The following is a 17,676-nucleotide window of genomic DNA, read 5'->3' as shown; positions in this document are numbered from 1 at the left end:
TTTTAATTACACTGAGTATATTGTTGTTCGCGTAGAAGACAGAGTCTTTAACTAGTGTCTAACTTTTAGAACATATTTTGATAAATAAAAGCAAAGACTTTTTAGTTTTTGGCATCTACACTAATGATGCAAATAAAAGTTAGCAAAGTTTGATATACTCCTCTAAATATTATATATGATATTATCCCTTATTCATCGTACCAAACGACTTCTTAGTATGATATATGAATATCTTTTGTTAACATATCGAACACTTGAAAATAAAATAAAAATTCCACTTTTCTTTTGAAAAATATTTTCCTTCGTATATAAGATAATACAAAAGTAGGGTTGCGTATTGATTGATTGTTGATCATTATCGGTCTAACCATTAAGAATTGACACAAAATAATTAATGAAATCACTCAGAAACAAGGTGACAAATTGAATGAATCATGTACACGAGTTTACAAGATGCATCTTTCTCAAAAGCAAAGAATTTTATATTGTAGAATAACCAAGATTTTGAGATAACCAGAAATAAAAGTAGAAAAAACTAAACTCTAAATCAAGTATTTTATATACTTTATATACAAAATGGTATAAATATAATTATTTAATTTACTATCCGGTTATTAATTTCAAACCATTAAGAACCGATAACCATAAAAATTAAAATCGTTATCTGAACCGCTAAATCAATAACACATTAATGATAAACTTTTTTTCGACTGAGGTTATCGATTTCGATTCATTCCACTAACACTACAATATTTCAAAGGACTCATTTTGACAGTTCCCTCCAATTTCCCTGCTTTCTTCCCAAAAAATTCAAAAGAAAAAACTCCAAATCTCCAGTTAGGTATACAGTCAAGATTCTTCCTTTCTGCAATTTCCGACCAAAGAACTAGAGAAGGTGAAGGAAAATTGAAATGGGTCATCGAAATCTCAGTCATTATCACCATTTAGAGAACGAACAACATCAATCAGTAGATGGGTTATTGACCCTTTTCACCAAAGCCAACCATGACCTGAACATGGTTCAGAACAAGCTCGAGAAGGAATTTCGACAAGTTTATCCTGATAATGTTTGTAATTAACGCAACCCCTTTAGTTCTTTTATCAACCCATTTCTGGGTTTTTGATTATTTTTTTTCTTGTTTTTCCCAATTTTTTGTTGGGTTACAGGCGAACCCCATGAAGCTAGTTTCGAGGATTAAGAAAGTTCAGGATGAAATGTCCAGCTTGAAGGAGCAGTGTCGTGAGCTACTTGCAGCTAAACAGGTGTTGCTATTGCTAGATTGCTACTAATTTATCCTGAATACCAAGTTTGTTGGGGTAACCTGTTTGTAGAAGCGAATATAGGATTTCTAGAACATGGTGCACCATTGAAGAAAAAGGAGGAAAAACTGTATTGAATGGAGTTGATAACTCGGTATTCAACTAAGTGCATCATTCAGCTTCCCTGTAGCATAGGTAATATTAGTACCAATTTTAGAGATATATAGAAATACCTAGTCTTACGGAGAGATCACGGATTCTGGTGCGCCATACTATAGCATATAAATTCGCCTCTACCTGTATGAATTATCTATGTCCGTCTGCTCTACCATAATATAGCATATAAACTCACCTCTACCTGTATGAATTATCTATATCCGTCTGCACTATCTGGATCTGTTTTATTTAAGTAAATAATTTGTGTTTCAAGACAAATTAACATATGTATGTATGTATACTAATCTGTGAGTGTATTTGTCTTTCTGCTTTGGAAATCTTAATATTATTTGAGTTTCTTAAACTCAAGATAAAATTAATACTTAAATGTAGGAGGAAGTGAACCATGTTGCTTGAATCGTGCCAAATTTGTGAGGAACAAGGTACAGTCATAAAATTTGAAGTTTTAGCTAGGCGTTTTGGCCTGTATTTGTAGAAGTTGGTAAAGCCAGTTATTTTTTTGCAGTAATCCTCTTCCTTTTCTTGTCCAATATTAGACTGGGTTTGTTTCTTTTTCTCACCTGTTTCTCAAAGTATCTAAAGCTTTTTCGTGGTTCTTTAGTCAAAAAAACAGTTTCCCGACGACTTCCTATTCTTGAGTTCCTAGTGAAAAGCTGAAATCTGGTTACCATCACGATATTTCTGCCCACTTCTCCATCCAAATGGTTTTCAAAAGTCAAAATATGTTCGAGTTATTGCTTGGCCATCGGGAATATAATGTTGGAAACTGTATAATCTGGTAATTAACTATAACTACTTTGAACTCATACATCACATCATGGAAATGCCACTACTATGATGATGAAGTGTCAAGTACTGCGTTTTCAAAGTAGTGGATCTACAAAGAAATGGACCAAGATGATGTCAAAACGTAAGGTTATTCAGGGAAAAAATAAATTCACGAAACTTGATCAAACTGACTTAAGATTTCATATGATGTGACAGTTTAGTCCTTCGGAAAAACCGAAGGCTGCATTGAATATGTAGTAGAAACCTTACCACCGAATCTGTAGCATTGAGTTTCTGATAGTGTAGTCTACATCAAGAAATCTCATATGAGTAGTCTTGCCACAGAAGTTGAGTGCCTTAATGATGGAATCCATGATAAAGCAAAAGAAATGCAGTTCAAAATTAAGATGTGTACTTAGTTTTGTTTGTAGCCTATTATTTAGATCCTCTACCTATTGATTCTTTTGAATGCCTCCTTCCATGGATTAGTACTGGAACACATATATCAAAGCTCAGTGTGAAATTTGAATGAGATGTATTTCTTTTGAGTAAAATTGAGGTTACACAAAATCAGTCTGTATATAAAGTTCATGTATAGATTTTCTGTACTATACAAGTTGCAATTGTTGGGACCAAGACTTTCTGGTTATTAGTGGCAAAGTGGTGTCCAATCACCTCATTCTTTATCATATATGTTGCTTTCACTTTGCTGGGATTTAAAAGCTTTTATGCTGAATGCACTAAAAACAGGATTTGATTGATAAAGCTCGGGCAACCTTAGTTGGGAACAGGTCGTTGCTGCAAAGGTTGCAATTATCCACAGGTGTTCCTGTCATCAGTGATTCTGATAATCAATCATATGCTAGTTTCAACCAGGTAACTTAATTTTGCAGCATTATCCTCAAGGATAATACTGTTCCTATATATATGGTTGAGTTCTGAGCTATTCCTCTCCCCGCCTACCTTAGCCATTCTATCTGGAAAGACTGCATGCTTGATTTGTAATCAGTGTGTATAATATATTATAATTTGCTCCAAGAGATATCTTGTAAGGTTCTAAAATGAAATATGATTTTCATCTCACATCCTTCTGTCTATCAATTCCTAGGTTTTACTCTGCTTGGTCTATCTAACAGCAATTTTATTGACTTCATCTAGACTGTAGTAAGGTTGCAAAAATTTCCAAATGGTTTCTCAATATTGCGCACCAGTTGCCAGCAAGCAACCAAAATCTAATTTAAAGGGCAAGGATTTAAGTGTTTGCTGTGGTGGCAATTTTCCCGCTTTCCCCCCACCCCACCCCACCCCCTCCCTCCCCTTGGTTTTATGTCTCTCTCTCTCTCTTCCATAACTTTTCTGTTTTCTTGATGTGCAGGTCATTGATGAATGGACAACTCAAGTCAGATCAAGAACAGGTGCAGTATCATAATAGCAGTTCTATAACTTGTATCTTCAATTTTTAACACTAGACTGGTATACAAATTATGTTTCTTATCTAAAGAAAAAGATAGAAATGAAAGAGAGGTAAATATGTGTCTGATGGTTCTGTTGTGACTGTGACCAACAAGCTTTTGACTATTTTTGAAACTTAAAAGCAGCAATTTTTCTTTCTTTTTTCCTCATCACCACTTAGCAAATTGTTGAACCTGTGATTGATGGTTTGTCAAATCTTCCTTTGAAAAGGCTTTATACCCTTGCACTGCATAGTCAACTTCGGGCTAGCTGTGATCAGTCCCTCGGAGCATTTTGGACATCTAAACTCAATTGCTTAAATTAAAAAATGGGTGCAATTACAACTTACTATTTCCGCAGACTTAGTTAAGAACAATACAAATTAGTGAAAATCAAAATGTAATTGTTGTTACATTATGTCCGGTTAGGGATAAGCCAGAGATTTAGAGAATCTCTAATTTGTCTTAAATGACTATCAACTACAAGTAGTGGTAAGAAATAGGTCCAAATAAAGCAAAATAGAAATACATGATTCAACTAGGCAACACCTTTTAGTTTGGGATTAAGGCATAGTTTGCTGGCTTACCTTTATTTCTTTGAGTGCTTCTCAGCTCCGGCCCTGAAACGGGTGTGGGTTGGCTTTTGCTGATACTCATAAACATTCATGGTTTGAATAAATATGTGCTTTTAGTTTTTTTAAGGTGTACCAATGAGGTGCCAAAAAGTACAAACAAGAGAAATGTGAAACAGCCTTCTCCGGGTAGAAAGAAATCCATGAGGTCAGGCAACAACAAGGTACTGGGGTCTGGGAAGGGTGGTGTGTACGCAGCCTTACATCTATCTTGAGAACGTAAAGAGGCTGTTTCCGAATTCAGGAGGTCAAACATAGAGACCAAATCAGATACAATGCTCTTCCTACACCATAATTAAAGACTCCTCTTAACATCTAGATTTGACATGAAAGATACTATCTCTCTAGTCATTGAAGCATCTATTGCATGTGTTGTTTCTCTCCTGCCATGAAAGCATCTGTTGTGCTTTTAGATTTTGTTATGGGATATACTCAATGATCAATAGTAGAACGTAATACCAATGATCAATGCCATTCGTTTAAGTAGTTTTTTTCTTGAAGGAGTCAGATCTACTTTTGCTGACTAACATCTCCATTATGCAGAGGATGAAAGCCCTGAATCAGGTGAAGATATCAACCAGATGCTGTTTTCAGCAATTGTCGATGATAACTAAGAAGTCATTCAACCTTTGAATTGGGAAGATGCTTGATGTTAGATATCTAGTACTACATGAGCTTGTATGACATCTTATCATGTTATATTCTAAAATGGAGATTTTGCACTGGTCTCTTGGAGAATTCTTGTATCATTTGGTTCTTTAAGTTTACATAGTTGCTCTTTCTTGCTATTTTTTAGACATTAATTAGTGACATCAAGTAACTTTCTTTCTTTTACAAGAATGTAAAAAGTATTGTAATACATGTTAGAAAATGAATGATTCATTGTTTGAGCAAAGGTTATACTCCTTTCCAATATGGTATTTTGATCTTAATTTGGCATGGTAGTGGCTTTGAATTATGGACGAAGTGGAGAAAGGTAGAGAGACGGACCGTACACCCTGAATAATCAATTGGTTTATATAATCTAAAATGTAAATAGTTATTACCATTGTTAGACTACATCTAACGTTGAAATTTGAACAATATATGATCAAAAAGTACTATGAAGAAAAATAGATTAGAACAGAAAACACACTGCATTGCCCTCTTTTTTTGGGCTGATAAATCATAAATGACAAATAAAATCAAGATAGGAATTCTACAAATTCTACGTTACCTTAAATCTACTGTAAAATCATGAACTTCTAATGCAAGATGAATATGCTGCTGAGCTTCGCGAAAAATAATGTTATAATATCTTCTTTATCGTTTTCACAAAGCATCTATAGACTATAAGGGCTCAAAAAGAACCAAAAGGGGAAAAGAAATGTGCTTTACAGAAATGGTATCATGAAACTAATGTAACAATTGTACAACTGAGAAAGAAATATTATTTTCAACAATGAATACAGGTATCAAAGATGCATTCTGAACATTGATCTTGTCCAAGGATCAAGAACTTGATTAAAATTTCAAGAGATCAGTGGAGATGTTACTCTTCAGTAACAGGAGGCTTGGGGATAGGAGGCTCTCCCAACCACTTTGCACGGTGACCTGTTCCTTTACAGTCGGTGCAGCATACGGAACCCTGAAATAGCAGAGAATCAACTCACTTGAATTGCATCTAGTCTAAACATATATGCATTACAACTCAATCTATCGGAACACAATCAGTCTTAAGAAGAAATCTGCAGTACCTACAACTTAGAATTACATAGGCTCAGGTCAGTTACCTTTCCAGTGCAGATGACACAGCTGGTGTTGCGAGAGGGCACTTGACAGAGCATATTGTCGCCTAGTATGAAGAAACCAGTACCACCGCACCAGTTGCAATCAACAAGACCGTTTGAGTCACAAGTAGAGCATATAATTGGTCTAGGTTGCTGCACGCATCATGTAAGCGGAAAAAGAAATAGGCAACAACATCAGTATGGAGGAAAATCTTGTTACAAATACAAGCTTTAACATTGATACTCAGATATTACGAGATAGAAGAAAACGATTTGAGTTATTTATTTTATTAAAACCAGTGAATCTCCCACTGAAGTACTTGGTTAAGCATATGGATCACATGACTTTTGAAAAGGTAATTATTATTCTTACGGTTTGGAGAACACGAAAATATTCAGTCCAATGTGGATGATTGGATACTCTAGGTAGAAATAATATTTTTGTAGAATTTTCTGATTTCTGTATCTATCTTGCATTTGGGGTTTTTCTATTTATCAATAAACTATTCACCTACATTATTTAGTCTGTATCTCATTGGTAGATTTTAAAAACCTTGTGAATTGACTTGAGTTGCAGGTGTGGTTCTGGCTGCATGAGTAGGACTTAACTTTTGTAGGTGTTGCTCTACAAGAGTAGATGGTCTAACTGGCCAATTTGTAACTTGAAAATCCCCATAGTGCCTAAGCTTTTCATATACAAAAAGACACCATATACCCTTTCAGGATATACCATATCATAGCATTTAAAAAAAATACCACCAAAACAACTTGATAGATGTTCTTATCCCTACTCTAAACCTCTCTCGAGTAGGCCAGTTTTTAGATATTGTTTGACCACAAGGCACTCTCTCGAACCATAAATCACGTGCTTTTCAAACCAGAAGCTTTTCCTAAGCTACCTAACCTCCAAAGATGCATAAATCCCCCTAGCTGGACAAACCAAAGTGAAACTCATGGATACTTGTAATGAGCACAGGTGGGTCCATACAGGGTTTGTACATGTGATCAACAAAGCTGATAGATGAAGGGGTACTTCACAACATAGGGAGACGAAGAGAAACCTAAATAGCATATTTTCTTACATGGTCCATGGGTAAAATTTGAGGTATCACGTCTTTGAATTATGCCTTCCGGATTCCCACAATGTAGCAACCGTTGGACATAGGAAAACATGATTTGTCCCTAATGTAAAAATGAGTTGGAAATTTTGTGCTTTCTTAGAGTAGGAAATTGTGCTCTTATTGGGTATGAAGGAGAAATCCTCTGTAACACCTTCCCTGCTCCCAAATTCCTAAATTATATCAGCTCCAAAGATTTAGGTCTTCAGGTTTTCTTCCATTAAGTGGTAATCAGGAAGTATCTTCAGGTTTACTTCCACAAATTGGTATCTCATTTTAACTTTCCTTTTCTCATTTTTCTTTTTTTTTGTTTGGTGTATGTAGTCTTTTCTTTTTGCTTGGTCTATGTAGTCTTTTTCAAGCTCCTCCCTCACAAATGGAGTTTTGTGAGTGGATTGTCGACCCATAGATCTTGTTTCAAGTGAGACTCTGGGTCCTGGGATATTTGAGGTTATTTGATCGAAAGATCCTCTTCATAACATACCAGAGCTAAATGGTTCTTGACAAGCAAAGGTTAAGTGGTCTATGAGATAATCGAAGCTGCTCACACATGATATATCCGAGAGTATCTGAAGCATACATGTACATCATCTTATTGAAATAATAGCTAGAGTTATTGTGCATCATCTTTTCTTTTTTTTGATATAGCTCTCTAGTTTTAGACTTGAGATAAAGTATCTGAAGCATACATGTACATATCGTCTGCTCACTTCAGCATCATAGCCACATATAGGTACTAACTCATCTCTCTTTTACAATGTGCACAATGTTGAGTCTTACTGGTCAAACACCAATCGAGGGTAACATAATCAATCATCACCATCAAAGTAAAACAGAGACCAAGGTATGAGGGTAAAAAGAGGGGAATCCGAATCATCTTTCTAGAAGCCATGATGCTGGGACAAGCAATTACAAATGTTGTAACTCATTAACAACTCATTTTCCTAGGTTAACATTTCTGGATAACACCATCTATTTAGCCAAGGAACAAGCATAAAAAAAAAATCTTCCCTTTTTATCATTGTTTCCGTAATCCATTTTCCTTTTTCTTCAAGCTTAAAACTTAAACCTCCTCAAGCTTCACGGAAACAAAACCAGACTTCAAGATGAACTAAACGGCATGACAGGAAATACAAGATGTGAAAAAGAGGGCACATGATGAGCACAATACTTAGAGGATTCATGATAGTATGGTTATTTATACTATTTATCAATTTGGCCACTGTCCTCCTTTATCCAGACTTGAGATTGGCTATGGGAAGCTCGCATAGGCAGAACGGAATAGATCTAGAGAAGATTCACAAGGTCAACTTCAACTAGTTTAGGGGTTAAAGGGAAATAGTTGATTGATCAATTTTTTCTACAAATGATGTCCACATCAGCTTGTGCACGCCTCTATTAATCCACTAGGCAATGGTGAATTTATGTGTTAAACAAGGGTCACGTGAACCCATGATCATTTGACTAAACAGCGGTATCCTATTTGTATAATTCTTAAAATATATCTAGCATTATTTGAAGGCACCCATGGTCAAAAGAAACTTGAGTGGTGCACTGGTTCGAGCCCTAGTCTTAACCCTTAAAAGTCGCAGGATTGATTCACATTTGCTGCCCATTCATCCCCTTTTTACAGCCTTATAACACTTCAATTTCTGATAATGCATACAGCAGCAGATATATTCAGTAAAGCAACTAAAATTTTCTTGCCACTATCGTTTGGTTGGGAACTAGTTATCCCAGGATTAATTACTTATCCACGAATAACTTATCCCACCATGTATATGAGATAACTTATCCCGTCACTAACATGTCAACCAAACGAGCCCAGATCTTATCTTAAAAGCATTTAGTAATCCTGGATTCACCTCTGCCACCCACCAACGACAAGTAGTGATTAACTCTGTCCGCCAAGGCTTAGACCGGGGAAAAATCACCAACCTTTTTGCTTCTACATGAATTTAAATCCTAATTTTCCATAGGTCCATTCCAGCTTTACTGATTGCTAGTAGCTAATTCGCTATATACACAGAAGTAAATTTTTTTTTCTTCAAGCAACTATCAAACCTAAAATTGATGGAAAAAGGAAGTACCTTAGAAATCAACCATGCCTTCTCGATGCGTTCAACAAAGTGAGACGAACTATCAACTGCTGATGCTCTTACAACACAAATTCTGGGTATTTTCTTAACTCTACGATCTCCATAGATCATCAATTGTGATAAAAAACGATTAACAACATCTGATTTTTTTGCAGAAATTATAGGTCTGTAATTAGAGCATGTACAACTACAACTAGCCATTTTTTTTGCTCTTCAATTTCTTCAGCAAAAATGAATCCAATTTTATACAAAAAAAAAAAAAGAAATTATGACTTCAATTTGCTTTGTTTATCGTGTGGCGTAAACAGTTCTCGATGAAAGTTCTTCCGATATACTATAGTTTAGTCTGACCCGCCTCATAATTTGCGAGTTTTGATATTGTAATTTTGATTATCTACATTGATATTATATCGATTTAGTATAAAGTTTAATTTGAATACTTTTAAATATGATAAATTGATAATTATAATTTGTTCCTTTTGATTGGTATATATCTGTAAAAGAGAGGATTATGACTTTGATAATTAAATTTTTGTTAACTATGATAGAAAATTAATGATGTATAAATTTCTATTTCTAGTTTTAATTATTTGTCAACTTGGGAATAATTATATTTAAGTTAATTTTTATAGTAGGAATAAATAATAATATTTTTGAGATGAATTTTGACTATTATTTTAAAATTATATTACTTTTTATTTTAATATGTCAACTAATATTTATAATTATTGTAGTCATGTAAATATTATTTAAAGAGCGCGTATTCAACACTTCATAGAGATATGAAGTGGTTTTCACTTAATATATCATTTTAAGTGCCTATATTGAGGACGTTTTCATTTTATACTATCTTTTTAAAATTATAGTACTTCTCACATTGACAAATCAACTAGTGTTTATAGTTATTATTATTATAGACATACAAACATCATTTAAAATGTGCATATTGAGTTGATTTTCACTTTATGTTGAGCGTGTGAATGATTATTGTGAAATGAAGTCAGGAATTTCATGAACCCTCTTCGATATAAAAGAAATTATACATTCTATATATAAAGATAAAATTGTTTTTTATGTAAAAATAACAAATGTTAAATATTCTTCTTTGAATTTTAGCTTATTAAAATTCTAAATTCGTCACCGATCTGCACAATTCACTCTCAAAACTCCCCCTCATCTCATGCATTATTTCCCTTAAAAACTCTTTCAGTTGCTCACCTCTAACCTTTCTCTATCACCACTTAATTTCCTATTCAACAAAGTCACCTAATTTCACCTTTGAACAAATATATGTTGCATTTTCCATTGCTCTTATAGTGAGAACCCCAAAAATAAAAAAGAAATCAAAACTTTATTGCTTCATTTTAGCAAACCATAAAAACAATCTCATAAATGTATAAACTCAATAACACATATTAGTGATATATTTTACATACCAGAAGAGGAGAAAACAATGTTGAAGTTCCTATAGAACACAGCAAAAAAGTTATCTTGTTGATGTTTCTAGAAAACAAAGAAGGATTACATGGAGTCAATTTCAAGAACTTACATATAGTTACACAAAAATTAATAATACAAGCTGTGTCTGTTTCCTTTTTAGCTAGAAACCATCTGTCATCTGATCTGAGCGGGCAATATTGACCTGTTGTTTTAAGCTCAAGCTCCATTTGGATCGCGAACGATGACTGGTCTTACAACCAACAACCTCAGATGGCCTGGTCATTCTTCTAAATGAATGTGCACACATTCTTGCTCAAAAAGAACTCTGATAAGACCAAAATTAATCTGAACTAGAAATCGTACTTTGTCCTGCCACTTCTTAAGATTAAGCATAACATGTCGGCAATGTCTGAAGATGACGTTGACTTTAAGAAGCTCCAAGACTCCAGCATAAGTCTCTTTCTTGATCCCTTAAAATGCACAACCTGTGCCCAAAAACAAATCCAAAACTCAGAACAGAACCCAGGTATCCTTTTGTAATCTCATCTATGAAGTATGTCATTCATCATGAGACTAAAAGTTTACCAATTCTAATTCATTTTCAATAATTGCGAACAGATTCGCTTAAGAGGTCCACGTGGAAGCGATTTAAGAGTGCCTATAGCCCTATACTTAAGCAACAGTATAACTGTCCAAGCCACATCTACAACATAATGGAGACTCTTCTGAAATTCTAACATAGAGAATGCACTTGGATATTTTGTTTCAGTTATATGTACGTTTAGTTGATAACCATCTACATATTTATATGTCAATAATTTACAACTCCCTTAACTAGTAATCCAAAAGTAATTTCAGAACCTCACAATAAATTTATCATTTATAATAACCCAAGACAAAGCTTAAATCAGATTTGTACCTTAACATCCAAGGGCATCCCATGAAATTGACCGGCACCCTCCGGTGGTGTCCAGTTATAAATGGAACAAGGCAAAAATAGCACTGAAGCACCACTGATTTGGTCCATAAATGCTTGTTTCCTAGAAAACCTTCGTACATCTAAGGAAGAGTGAGATTTTACTACCCAAGCAAGAGCTAATTGATCCCCGAGCATTCTGGAAGCTTTCATGAACTTTGACGTGTAGGCTTTTAGCACTTCTTCTAAGAAAAACTTTGCTCTGCACAGTTAAGGAGTTACAAACAATGGCTTTAAGAAGAGATATAAACAAATTAGTGAAAGAAACTTTACATTCTGACCAAAAAAAACAGATAATACTAAATGTCTAAATCACAGGTTTTCGAAATTTCAAGCATACATACAAAGAAACATTTGTTAAATCTCTGGTGTTTCTCCTAAACAATATCAGAACTACATAAAACAACACCTATTAGCTTAGAAGTGACTGAGGAGCATCCTCCGCTGCTATCAAAATCCAAAAAAATTCGAACACGCAAGCAAATCACCATTACTAGATATCCTATTAGCACTGTCCCCGATAAATTCAGGGAGAACAGAATACAGATCAACAAACCTTAAAATTCCCTCCGGAGTGCCCCTCACTGCTATAAATCCTGAATTCAGAGGTTGCTCTTTGTTGTTACGGAATGTTAGAGCCACATGAAAATCAGGGTGATCATTAAATATCTGCCCCAAATCATCAACCACTGCTATATCTGAGTCGGTAAAGATGTAGTGATTCACTTGTCCCTTCAATTTTGAATGCTCTGAAGCCCGAGTTTCTAGAAAGACCTGCAGTGGAAAACATTTAGCGGAAAAGAACACCATGCCTGATACAAATGACAAACATCTAAAAATTTCTTAGGAAATTAGACTCGACAAATCGACAGAAATAGAGTAGTGACAGAAAATTTTGCAATAAATCAACACTTATGTACAAAAGATGGAACTTTTAACTATGTCCCTTTACTATATGTTTATATGTCATCATGTTAGAGAATTGCTCGATAATTTCTGGAAACATGCTGACACTTAGTGACCAATTGGAAAGAAACATAAAAACTATTCTGGCGCGACAAGAGATCGCCAAATGAACAATCTGAATTAGCTCTAATAATTACTACACGACCAACCAAATGCAAGCAAATATTCATGGGTGATTCAACAGTATAAGGACATGGTGATTTGCTAATATTTAAAATAAGGATATGGATGATTCAACAGCACAAGGACAGTAAAGGCCCAAGTGCATTCGAAAATGCAAATATACATGTAGCCAATTAGCTTATGCAGTTTGGAAAGATGATTTTCCCGAGTTACAGAAGTCAGAAGATAATCTGAAGCACACCTGGCATTCTGTAACCAACAATAGGAATTGGGGAAGTTCTAAAACCAAATCAACATAAAAAGAAGAATACCATTCATAATAAACTGTGCTCTTACAATGTAAGACCTGATTCTTTGTAGCATCAACATTTCTCGTGAATAATCACCTTGAATGGGCAGAATGGTCAGTCTATCTCTTTCCACTGGAAGTTTAGATGATGGATTAGTAAGAATGATGATGTTGCTTTGAGGCATGGTTTCCTGCACGTATCAATTCCATTTTAAATATATTGCAACTGAAATCAACTTCTAGATAATACATATGGCAATAGATTGCCAAATTTGGTTTGGCAATAAGATATTATCAGATGTCTAATTTTGCAGCAAGACAGGCACATTAGAAGTAAAATATGAAAGAAAAATGGAAGTGCCAAGATATCCAGAAGGAATATCAAGGTTCTCATAAGACTATGAAACAAAAAATATGATGAAGCAAACCATGATATCTGTTTGTTTGCGTCCACAAAATAAGGCCAAATATGCGATCGATCGAAGCTCACTCTAATGAGTTTGAACTAAAGGCTAATGAGGAAGGCAGTCTTTAATGTTTTATCATGAATGCTTCTACCCGACACCTTGCCAAACACCACTAAGAAGGATGCAAGAGGCCTTTCAAATAGGTGCATCTACCATAAAACATTAGCAGTTGAAAGCCTTCACGCATCTCAAACATATGTATACCAAAAAGCAACACTTCACAATACCAATCCTAGACAAGTTCTTTTGTAGGATCCATTAAGAGGTATGCGTAACACAGTAGCCTTAACCATCATTAGTTTCGACTATTTCAAAAGTGTGATATGAAGAAAACAATAACCTTTTTTTTGTGGATAAAGTAGGAAGAAAATAAAAAACTTTCGAGGACAGGTTTTCCAAAAATGATTTCTGCTGGTGCTTTGCCTGATTATCCAATTTTCATATCAGCAAAGCAGAGTTTATGGCATCAAAGTCTACTTGAGAATCTTAACAAGTACACAGGATTGATCTATAACGTCTTGCACATGGGTTTACCTGAATAAAATTAACAAAGACATTCAAGATGGCAATTGACCTTTCCACCTTGTTGTAGGAAATGTTCCCAACCGTAACACTGTCTAATGATTTGCCATTTGTCTGCTGATCAACATTATACGTGGCAAACACAGTGACAATGGAAATATTGCCTCCAGCCTTCAAATTATTAGAAGATGCTCCAATATGTGTCTTGGTGAGAGCTTTGTTGCCTGTCATTTAGATTACCAAAAGTAAATTTACTAATCTTTAATTTATATGCATGAATAATAAAGAGATCATATGGTAGAAACACTACTAAGTTAGGTTTGCAGCAATCCGAACACGCATTTCATGCAACTGAGATCCAGAAATGCACCTTGAGAGAGCTAATTGAATAACACTGCAATTGAAGGAGGTTATCCAGTATACTTGAGCTAGAAATTATTAAACTAGAATACATGGTGTAGTACACTCTAATTAGAGCTTCTCACTAAAAGTTTGAGCAACATAACTAGTTCAACATGAGACATACGCTTACAAGCATACCATTTCACAAGTTTCTAAATGTCCTAAGAGAAACTACATACAAATTTGCACCCAGTTCAAATGCTAGTTGAGACGCATACACTAAGAATTACCCTAACACTGCTGTTAAAGGAAATACTGTGAAATTTAATAGAAATTGCAAATATTAATGCAAAAAGTTGTAAACCTTTGCACTGTAGCCGATCAGGCAACCCTTCGCCTGCAGCAGGTCCAAAAACCAGATGATCAAACTTCTTGTATTGTTTCCTTTGTGGAACTTCTGCAGCAGACTGCTGCCGTAGTTCTAAAACTGAGGATCGGATAATTTAAACCAGTAAGCTAGATTGATGCTTCAATTTAAAAGACAAACAATAAAAAGATTGAAATAGGGAACTACTCAGTATTTACCTGACATTATATGAACAAAAACAAAAAACAGAGGCAAACATAGAAGGAACGGGCGCCATCCACTGCACACTCTCTTTCCTATCATATCTTTGTAGGGAACACCAATTCCTAATACTATCCCAGCTTCAAAAAGCCAAAGGCCGGAATCCGATGGAGACTCAGTGAAGAGGCAATAGTGCCCGTCTAGTTGAGAGGATTTCGCCGGAAAAAATAATTTAGAGGGTAGATTTCGCCGGAGAAGGGAAGGAGATTGAGGAAGTTACGGGGAGATTTGAAAATTGGGCCTTAATGGATCGGGTTGGGTCCAAATTTGGAGTCCGGTAGAGCCCATTGAACTCTGGTGGATTTTTTTTTTTGGGAAAATTCATGCGATAATCGAATTGTTCAAACATATACACTAGTTAATTAGCTAACATAGCTATAATTTTAATTAATTATCACTTGCAGTCTTTTTTTAAGCTATAGTTATGTGTGCCTCTCTCCTATCTCTCGCCTCTCTACCCTCTTATACACATACTTATCATACATATACATATACATATACAATTATATGGCAGATATATAAATCACCTATCTCCCCCCTCTCTCAATCCCGATATACAAATATATATGTATATCAATTATATATATACAATTATTTGACAGATATACATATGTAATCCGACAAATATATATAAATAAAATTTACCTCTATCTACTCTCTGCCTTCTCTCCTCTCTCGCCATCTCGCTCACCCCTCTTGTTCCTCTAACATGTAGTTATGAATCGTAATTAACTAACTATACTTATGAAGCCTAATGAAGTTACTTTGGGGGGAGGGGGTGATTATTCGAAATGACAAATATCTAGAGTATATTATGCAATATATAACTATAGTTTGGATTCTTTAAAGGGAAACTTACATAAATATACTAAAATAAAAAAATATTTACCATTTATAGCAATAATATCTTTTTTTCACTTGATCACTTTTAATTCATTTTTAATACAAGTTTAATACATATTACAAATAACAATTTATTATTTATATATAATACAAATTTTAATAATGGATAATACATTTATCGCACATTTTAATATACTTATAATACAATATGTCAAATTTTTACCAAACAAACATAATATATTTCAAAAAACAATTATAATTCATATATATTGCATACATAATTCACTTTTAATTCATATTGTAGATTTGACATAGCATTGTTATAAATGGTAATAAATAAAAAGTATTGCTAAAATCAGTAATTATTTATTAAAATGTACTAATTTATGTAATTTTTCCTTCTTTAAATTTGTGATTACACTTGCTATTCAGTTTCCTGATTATATAAATCTAGAATTTGTATAATTCGGTTTCTAACTGTATAAATCCATAATTTATATATGCTTACCCTAGTTTTTGTATATGGTTTATGTAAAAAAAATATATATATAAATTACCATGTTTGTATATTGGTAAGTGAAATATACACACAAAGTTCTGAAAACATTTAAATGTATAGATACAAACTTTCTACACACTTACCCTGTTTATATTCGCACGAGAAAATATAAACGTGCAAGCGAAATATACAAACCGCAATCTCCATAACAAGCGAAACTATAGTTATAAAGCACAATTATCGAAATTATAACTATAGAGCCTTATTACGTTTATTGTCTTTGTTATGTCTGAAACTTTCTCCTGTTTTAATGACGTGGTGTTCTAATGACTGGAGTGTGATCGATTATCATAACAATATATTTAATGAAATTTTACTAAGTATGATTTAGGAAAATATAGTAATACTAGTATACATTTTATTTCTATTTATATGTCATTATTTAGATTTCACATTTCTTTAAAACACTAAGTAAATTTAGCATTGTACCCTTATTACTGTTCTCTTAAAGTCAAATATTCAATAAATAAATATAAATTAATTTATTTTCATTAATTAAATTGACCAATAAACATTAATTAGTCATTTAATTTTCCTATTTGATCAATTTTATATTTTCAAGGCTAATGACTCTTAAGAAAAAAAATAAAAATAATAAGGTTAGTTATACATTAGTTTTGTGAAATAGTAACAAATATTAAGTCGTGGTGGAGTCAAGAATTTGAGGAAGGATTAATGAAGAGTGTACACTAGAGCATCCTTCGTCTGAGGTGGCTCCGCTCGACGGATGAAGATCCGGTCAAGTATAATTTGGTCAAGTAATGTTCAATGACCTTATAAATACATGTCATATGTATCGTATTCCTTAACTGAATTATTATTTCGAACTCAATTATGTTTTTAAGTTCGATCTATTCTTGGAGATTACTTCAGAATTTGGAGAAAACATGTGTGAAATTACTCATGAACAAGTTTGTCGGGTAGAAAGTCGAAATTTTTTGCATATTCCCGTTAGTCTGAAATATTTTTCTTGAAAATATTAGTTTGGGTACACATAATTGCTTTATTTGAAAGTTTTTAAAATAAAAAAGTTGACAGCTCTGTTGTTTTTATTATTATAATTAATGAGTATGTAATTTAAATGAATCTCAACCATAAATTATTATATAATACAAATGACATGAATCTATCATGCCCTTCAACATTACTCGACCTAATTATACTGATCAGATCTTTATCCCTACTCGACACTCAAGATATTAACAAACATTAATTTTTACTAAAGCGAGATGGAAAAAGGATAAATA

At 33.8% G+C, this 17,676-nt stretch overlaps 3 protein-coding genes across 3 annotated transcripts; 1 reads left to right on the top strand and 2 right to left on the bottom strand.

The window, feature by feature from the left end:
• The first annotated feature begins 712 nt into the window (after positions 1 to 712).
• On the top strand, positions 713 to 5,183 carry LOC101253607 (uncharacterized). The gene is made up of 5 exons (XM_004244649.5): positions 713 to 1,067; positions 1,168 to 1,263; positions 2,956 to 3,081; positions 3,581 to 3,620; positions 4,832 to 5,183. Exons 1-5 carry the CDS (start codon positions 912 to 914, stop codon positions 4,900 to 4,902), a joined length of 489 nt encoding a protein of 162 aa, XP_004244697.1. The 5' UTR covers positions 713 to 911; the 3' UTR covers positions 4,903 to 5,183.
• Positions 5,184 to 5,560: 377 nt separating this feature from the next.
• Positions 5,561 to 10,611, bottom strand: LOC101246074 (protein PHOTOSYSTEM I ASSEMBLY 2, chloroplastic). The gene is made up of 3 exons (XM_004244457.5): positions 9,266 to 10,611; positions 6,061 to 6,210; positions 5,561 to 5,915 (listed from the first exon to the last, which is right to left on the bottom strand). The coding sequence occupies exons 1-3, from the start codon at positions 9,473 to 9,475 to the stop codon at positions 5,820 to 5,822; spliced, it is 456 nt and encodes a 151-aa protein (XP_004244505.1). The 5' UTR covers positions 9,476 to 10,611; the 3' UTR covers positions 5,561 to 5,819.
• A 106-nt stretch (positions 10,612 to 10,717) lies between these two features.
• LOC101245780 (uncharacterized) lies at positions 10,718 to 15,200 on the bottom strand. Its single transcript, NM_001322121.1, has 7 exons — positions 14,985 to 15,200; positions 14,764 to 14,886; positions 14,070 to 14,281; positions 13,116 to 13,259; positions 12,247 to 12,464; positions 11,634 to 11,892; positions 10,718 to 11,199 (listed from the first exon to the last, which is right to left on the bottom strand). Exons 1-7 carry the CDS (start codon positions 15,067 to 15,069, stop codon positions 11,065 to 11,067), a joined length of 1,176 nt encoding a protein of 391 aa, NP_001309050.1. The 5' UTR covers positions 15,070 to 15,200; the 3' UTR covers positions 10,718 to 11,064.
• Positions 15,201 to 17,676: the final 2,476 nt, after the last annotated feature.

The sequence above is a fragment of the Solanum lycopersicum genome, chromosome 8 (genome assembly GCF_036512215.1).
Source record: "Solanum lycopersicum chromosome 8, SLM_r2.1".
Lineage (NCBI taxonomy): Eukaryota > Viridiplantae > Streptophyta > Magnoliopsida > Solanales > Solanaceae > Solanum > Solanum lycopersicum.
Note: the sequence above shows the minus strand (reverse complement) of the source record. Positions and strands in the feature narration are given on the sequence as shown.

Excerpts from the sequence above, each read along its gene's own strand:
- LOC101253607 (XM_004244649.5), top strand. The coding sequence starts at position 912 with ATGGGTCATCGAAATCTCAGTCATTATCACCATTTAGAGAACGAACAA. Across the intron at positions 3,082-3,580 it reads CATATGCTAGTTTCAACCAG|GTCATTGATGAATGGACAAC; the intron begins GTAACTTAATTT and ends CTTGATGTGCAG. Across the intron at positions 3,621-4,831 it reads TCAAGTCAGATCAAGAACAG|AGGATGAAAGCCCTGAATCA; the intron begins GTGCAGTATCAT and ends TCCATTATGCAG.
- LOC101246074 (XM_004244457.5), bottom strand. The coding sequence starts at position 9,475 with ATGGCTAGTTGTAGTTGTACATGCTCTAATTACAGACCTATAATTTCT. Across the intron at positions 6,211-9,265 it reads AGGCATGGTTGATTTCTAAG|CAACCTAGACCAATTATATG; the intron begins GTACTTCCTTTT and ends TGATGCGTGCAG. Across the intron at positions 5,916-6,060 it reads GTGTCATCTGCACTGGAAAG|GGTTCCGTATGCTGCACCGA; the intron begins GTAACTGACCTG and ends CTGCTATTTCAG.
- LOC101245780 (NM_001322121.1), bottom strand. The coding sequence starts at position 15,069 with ATGATAGGAAAGAGAGTGTGCAGTGGATGGCGCCCGTTCCTTCTATGT. Across the intron at positions 13,260-14,069 it reads TCTTTGTTAATTTTATTCAG|GAAACCATGCCTCAAAGCAA; the intron begins GTAAACCCATGT and ends TGATACGTGCAG. Across the intron at positions 11,893-12,246 it reads ACTCCGGAGGGAATTTTAAG|AGCAAAGTTTTTCTTAGAAG; the intron begins GTTTGTTGATCT and ends TTAACTGTGCAG.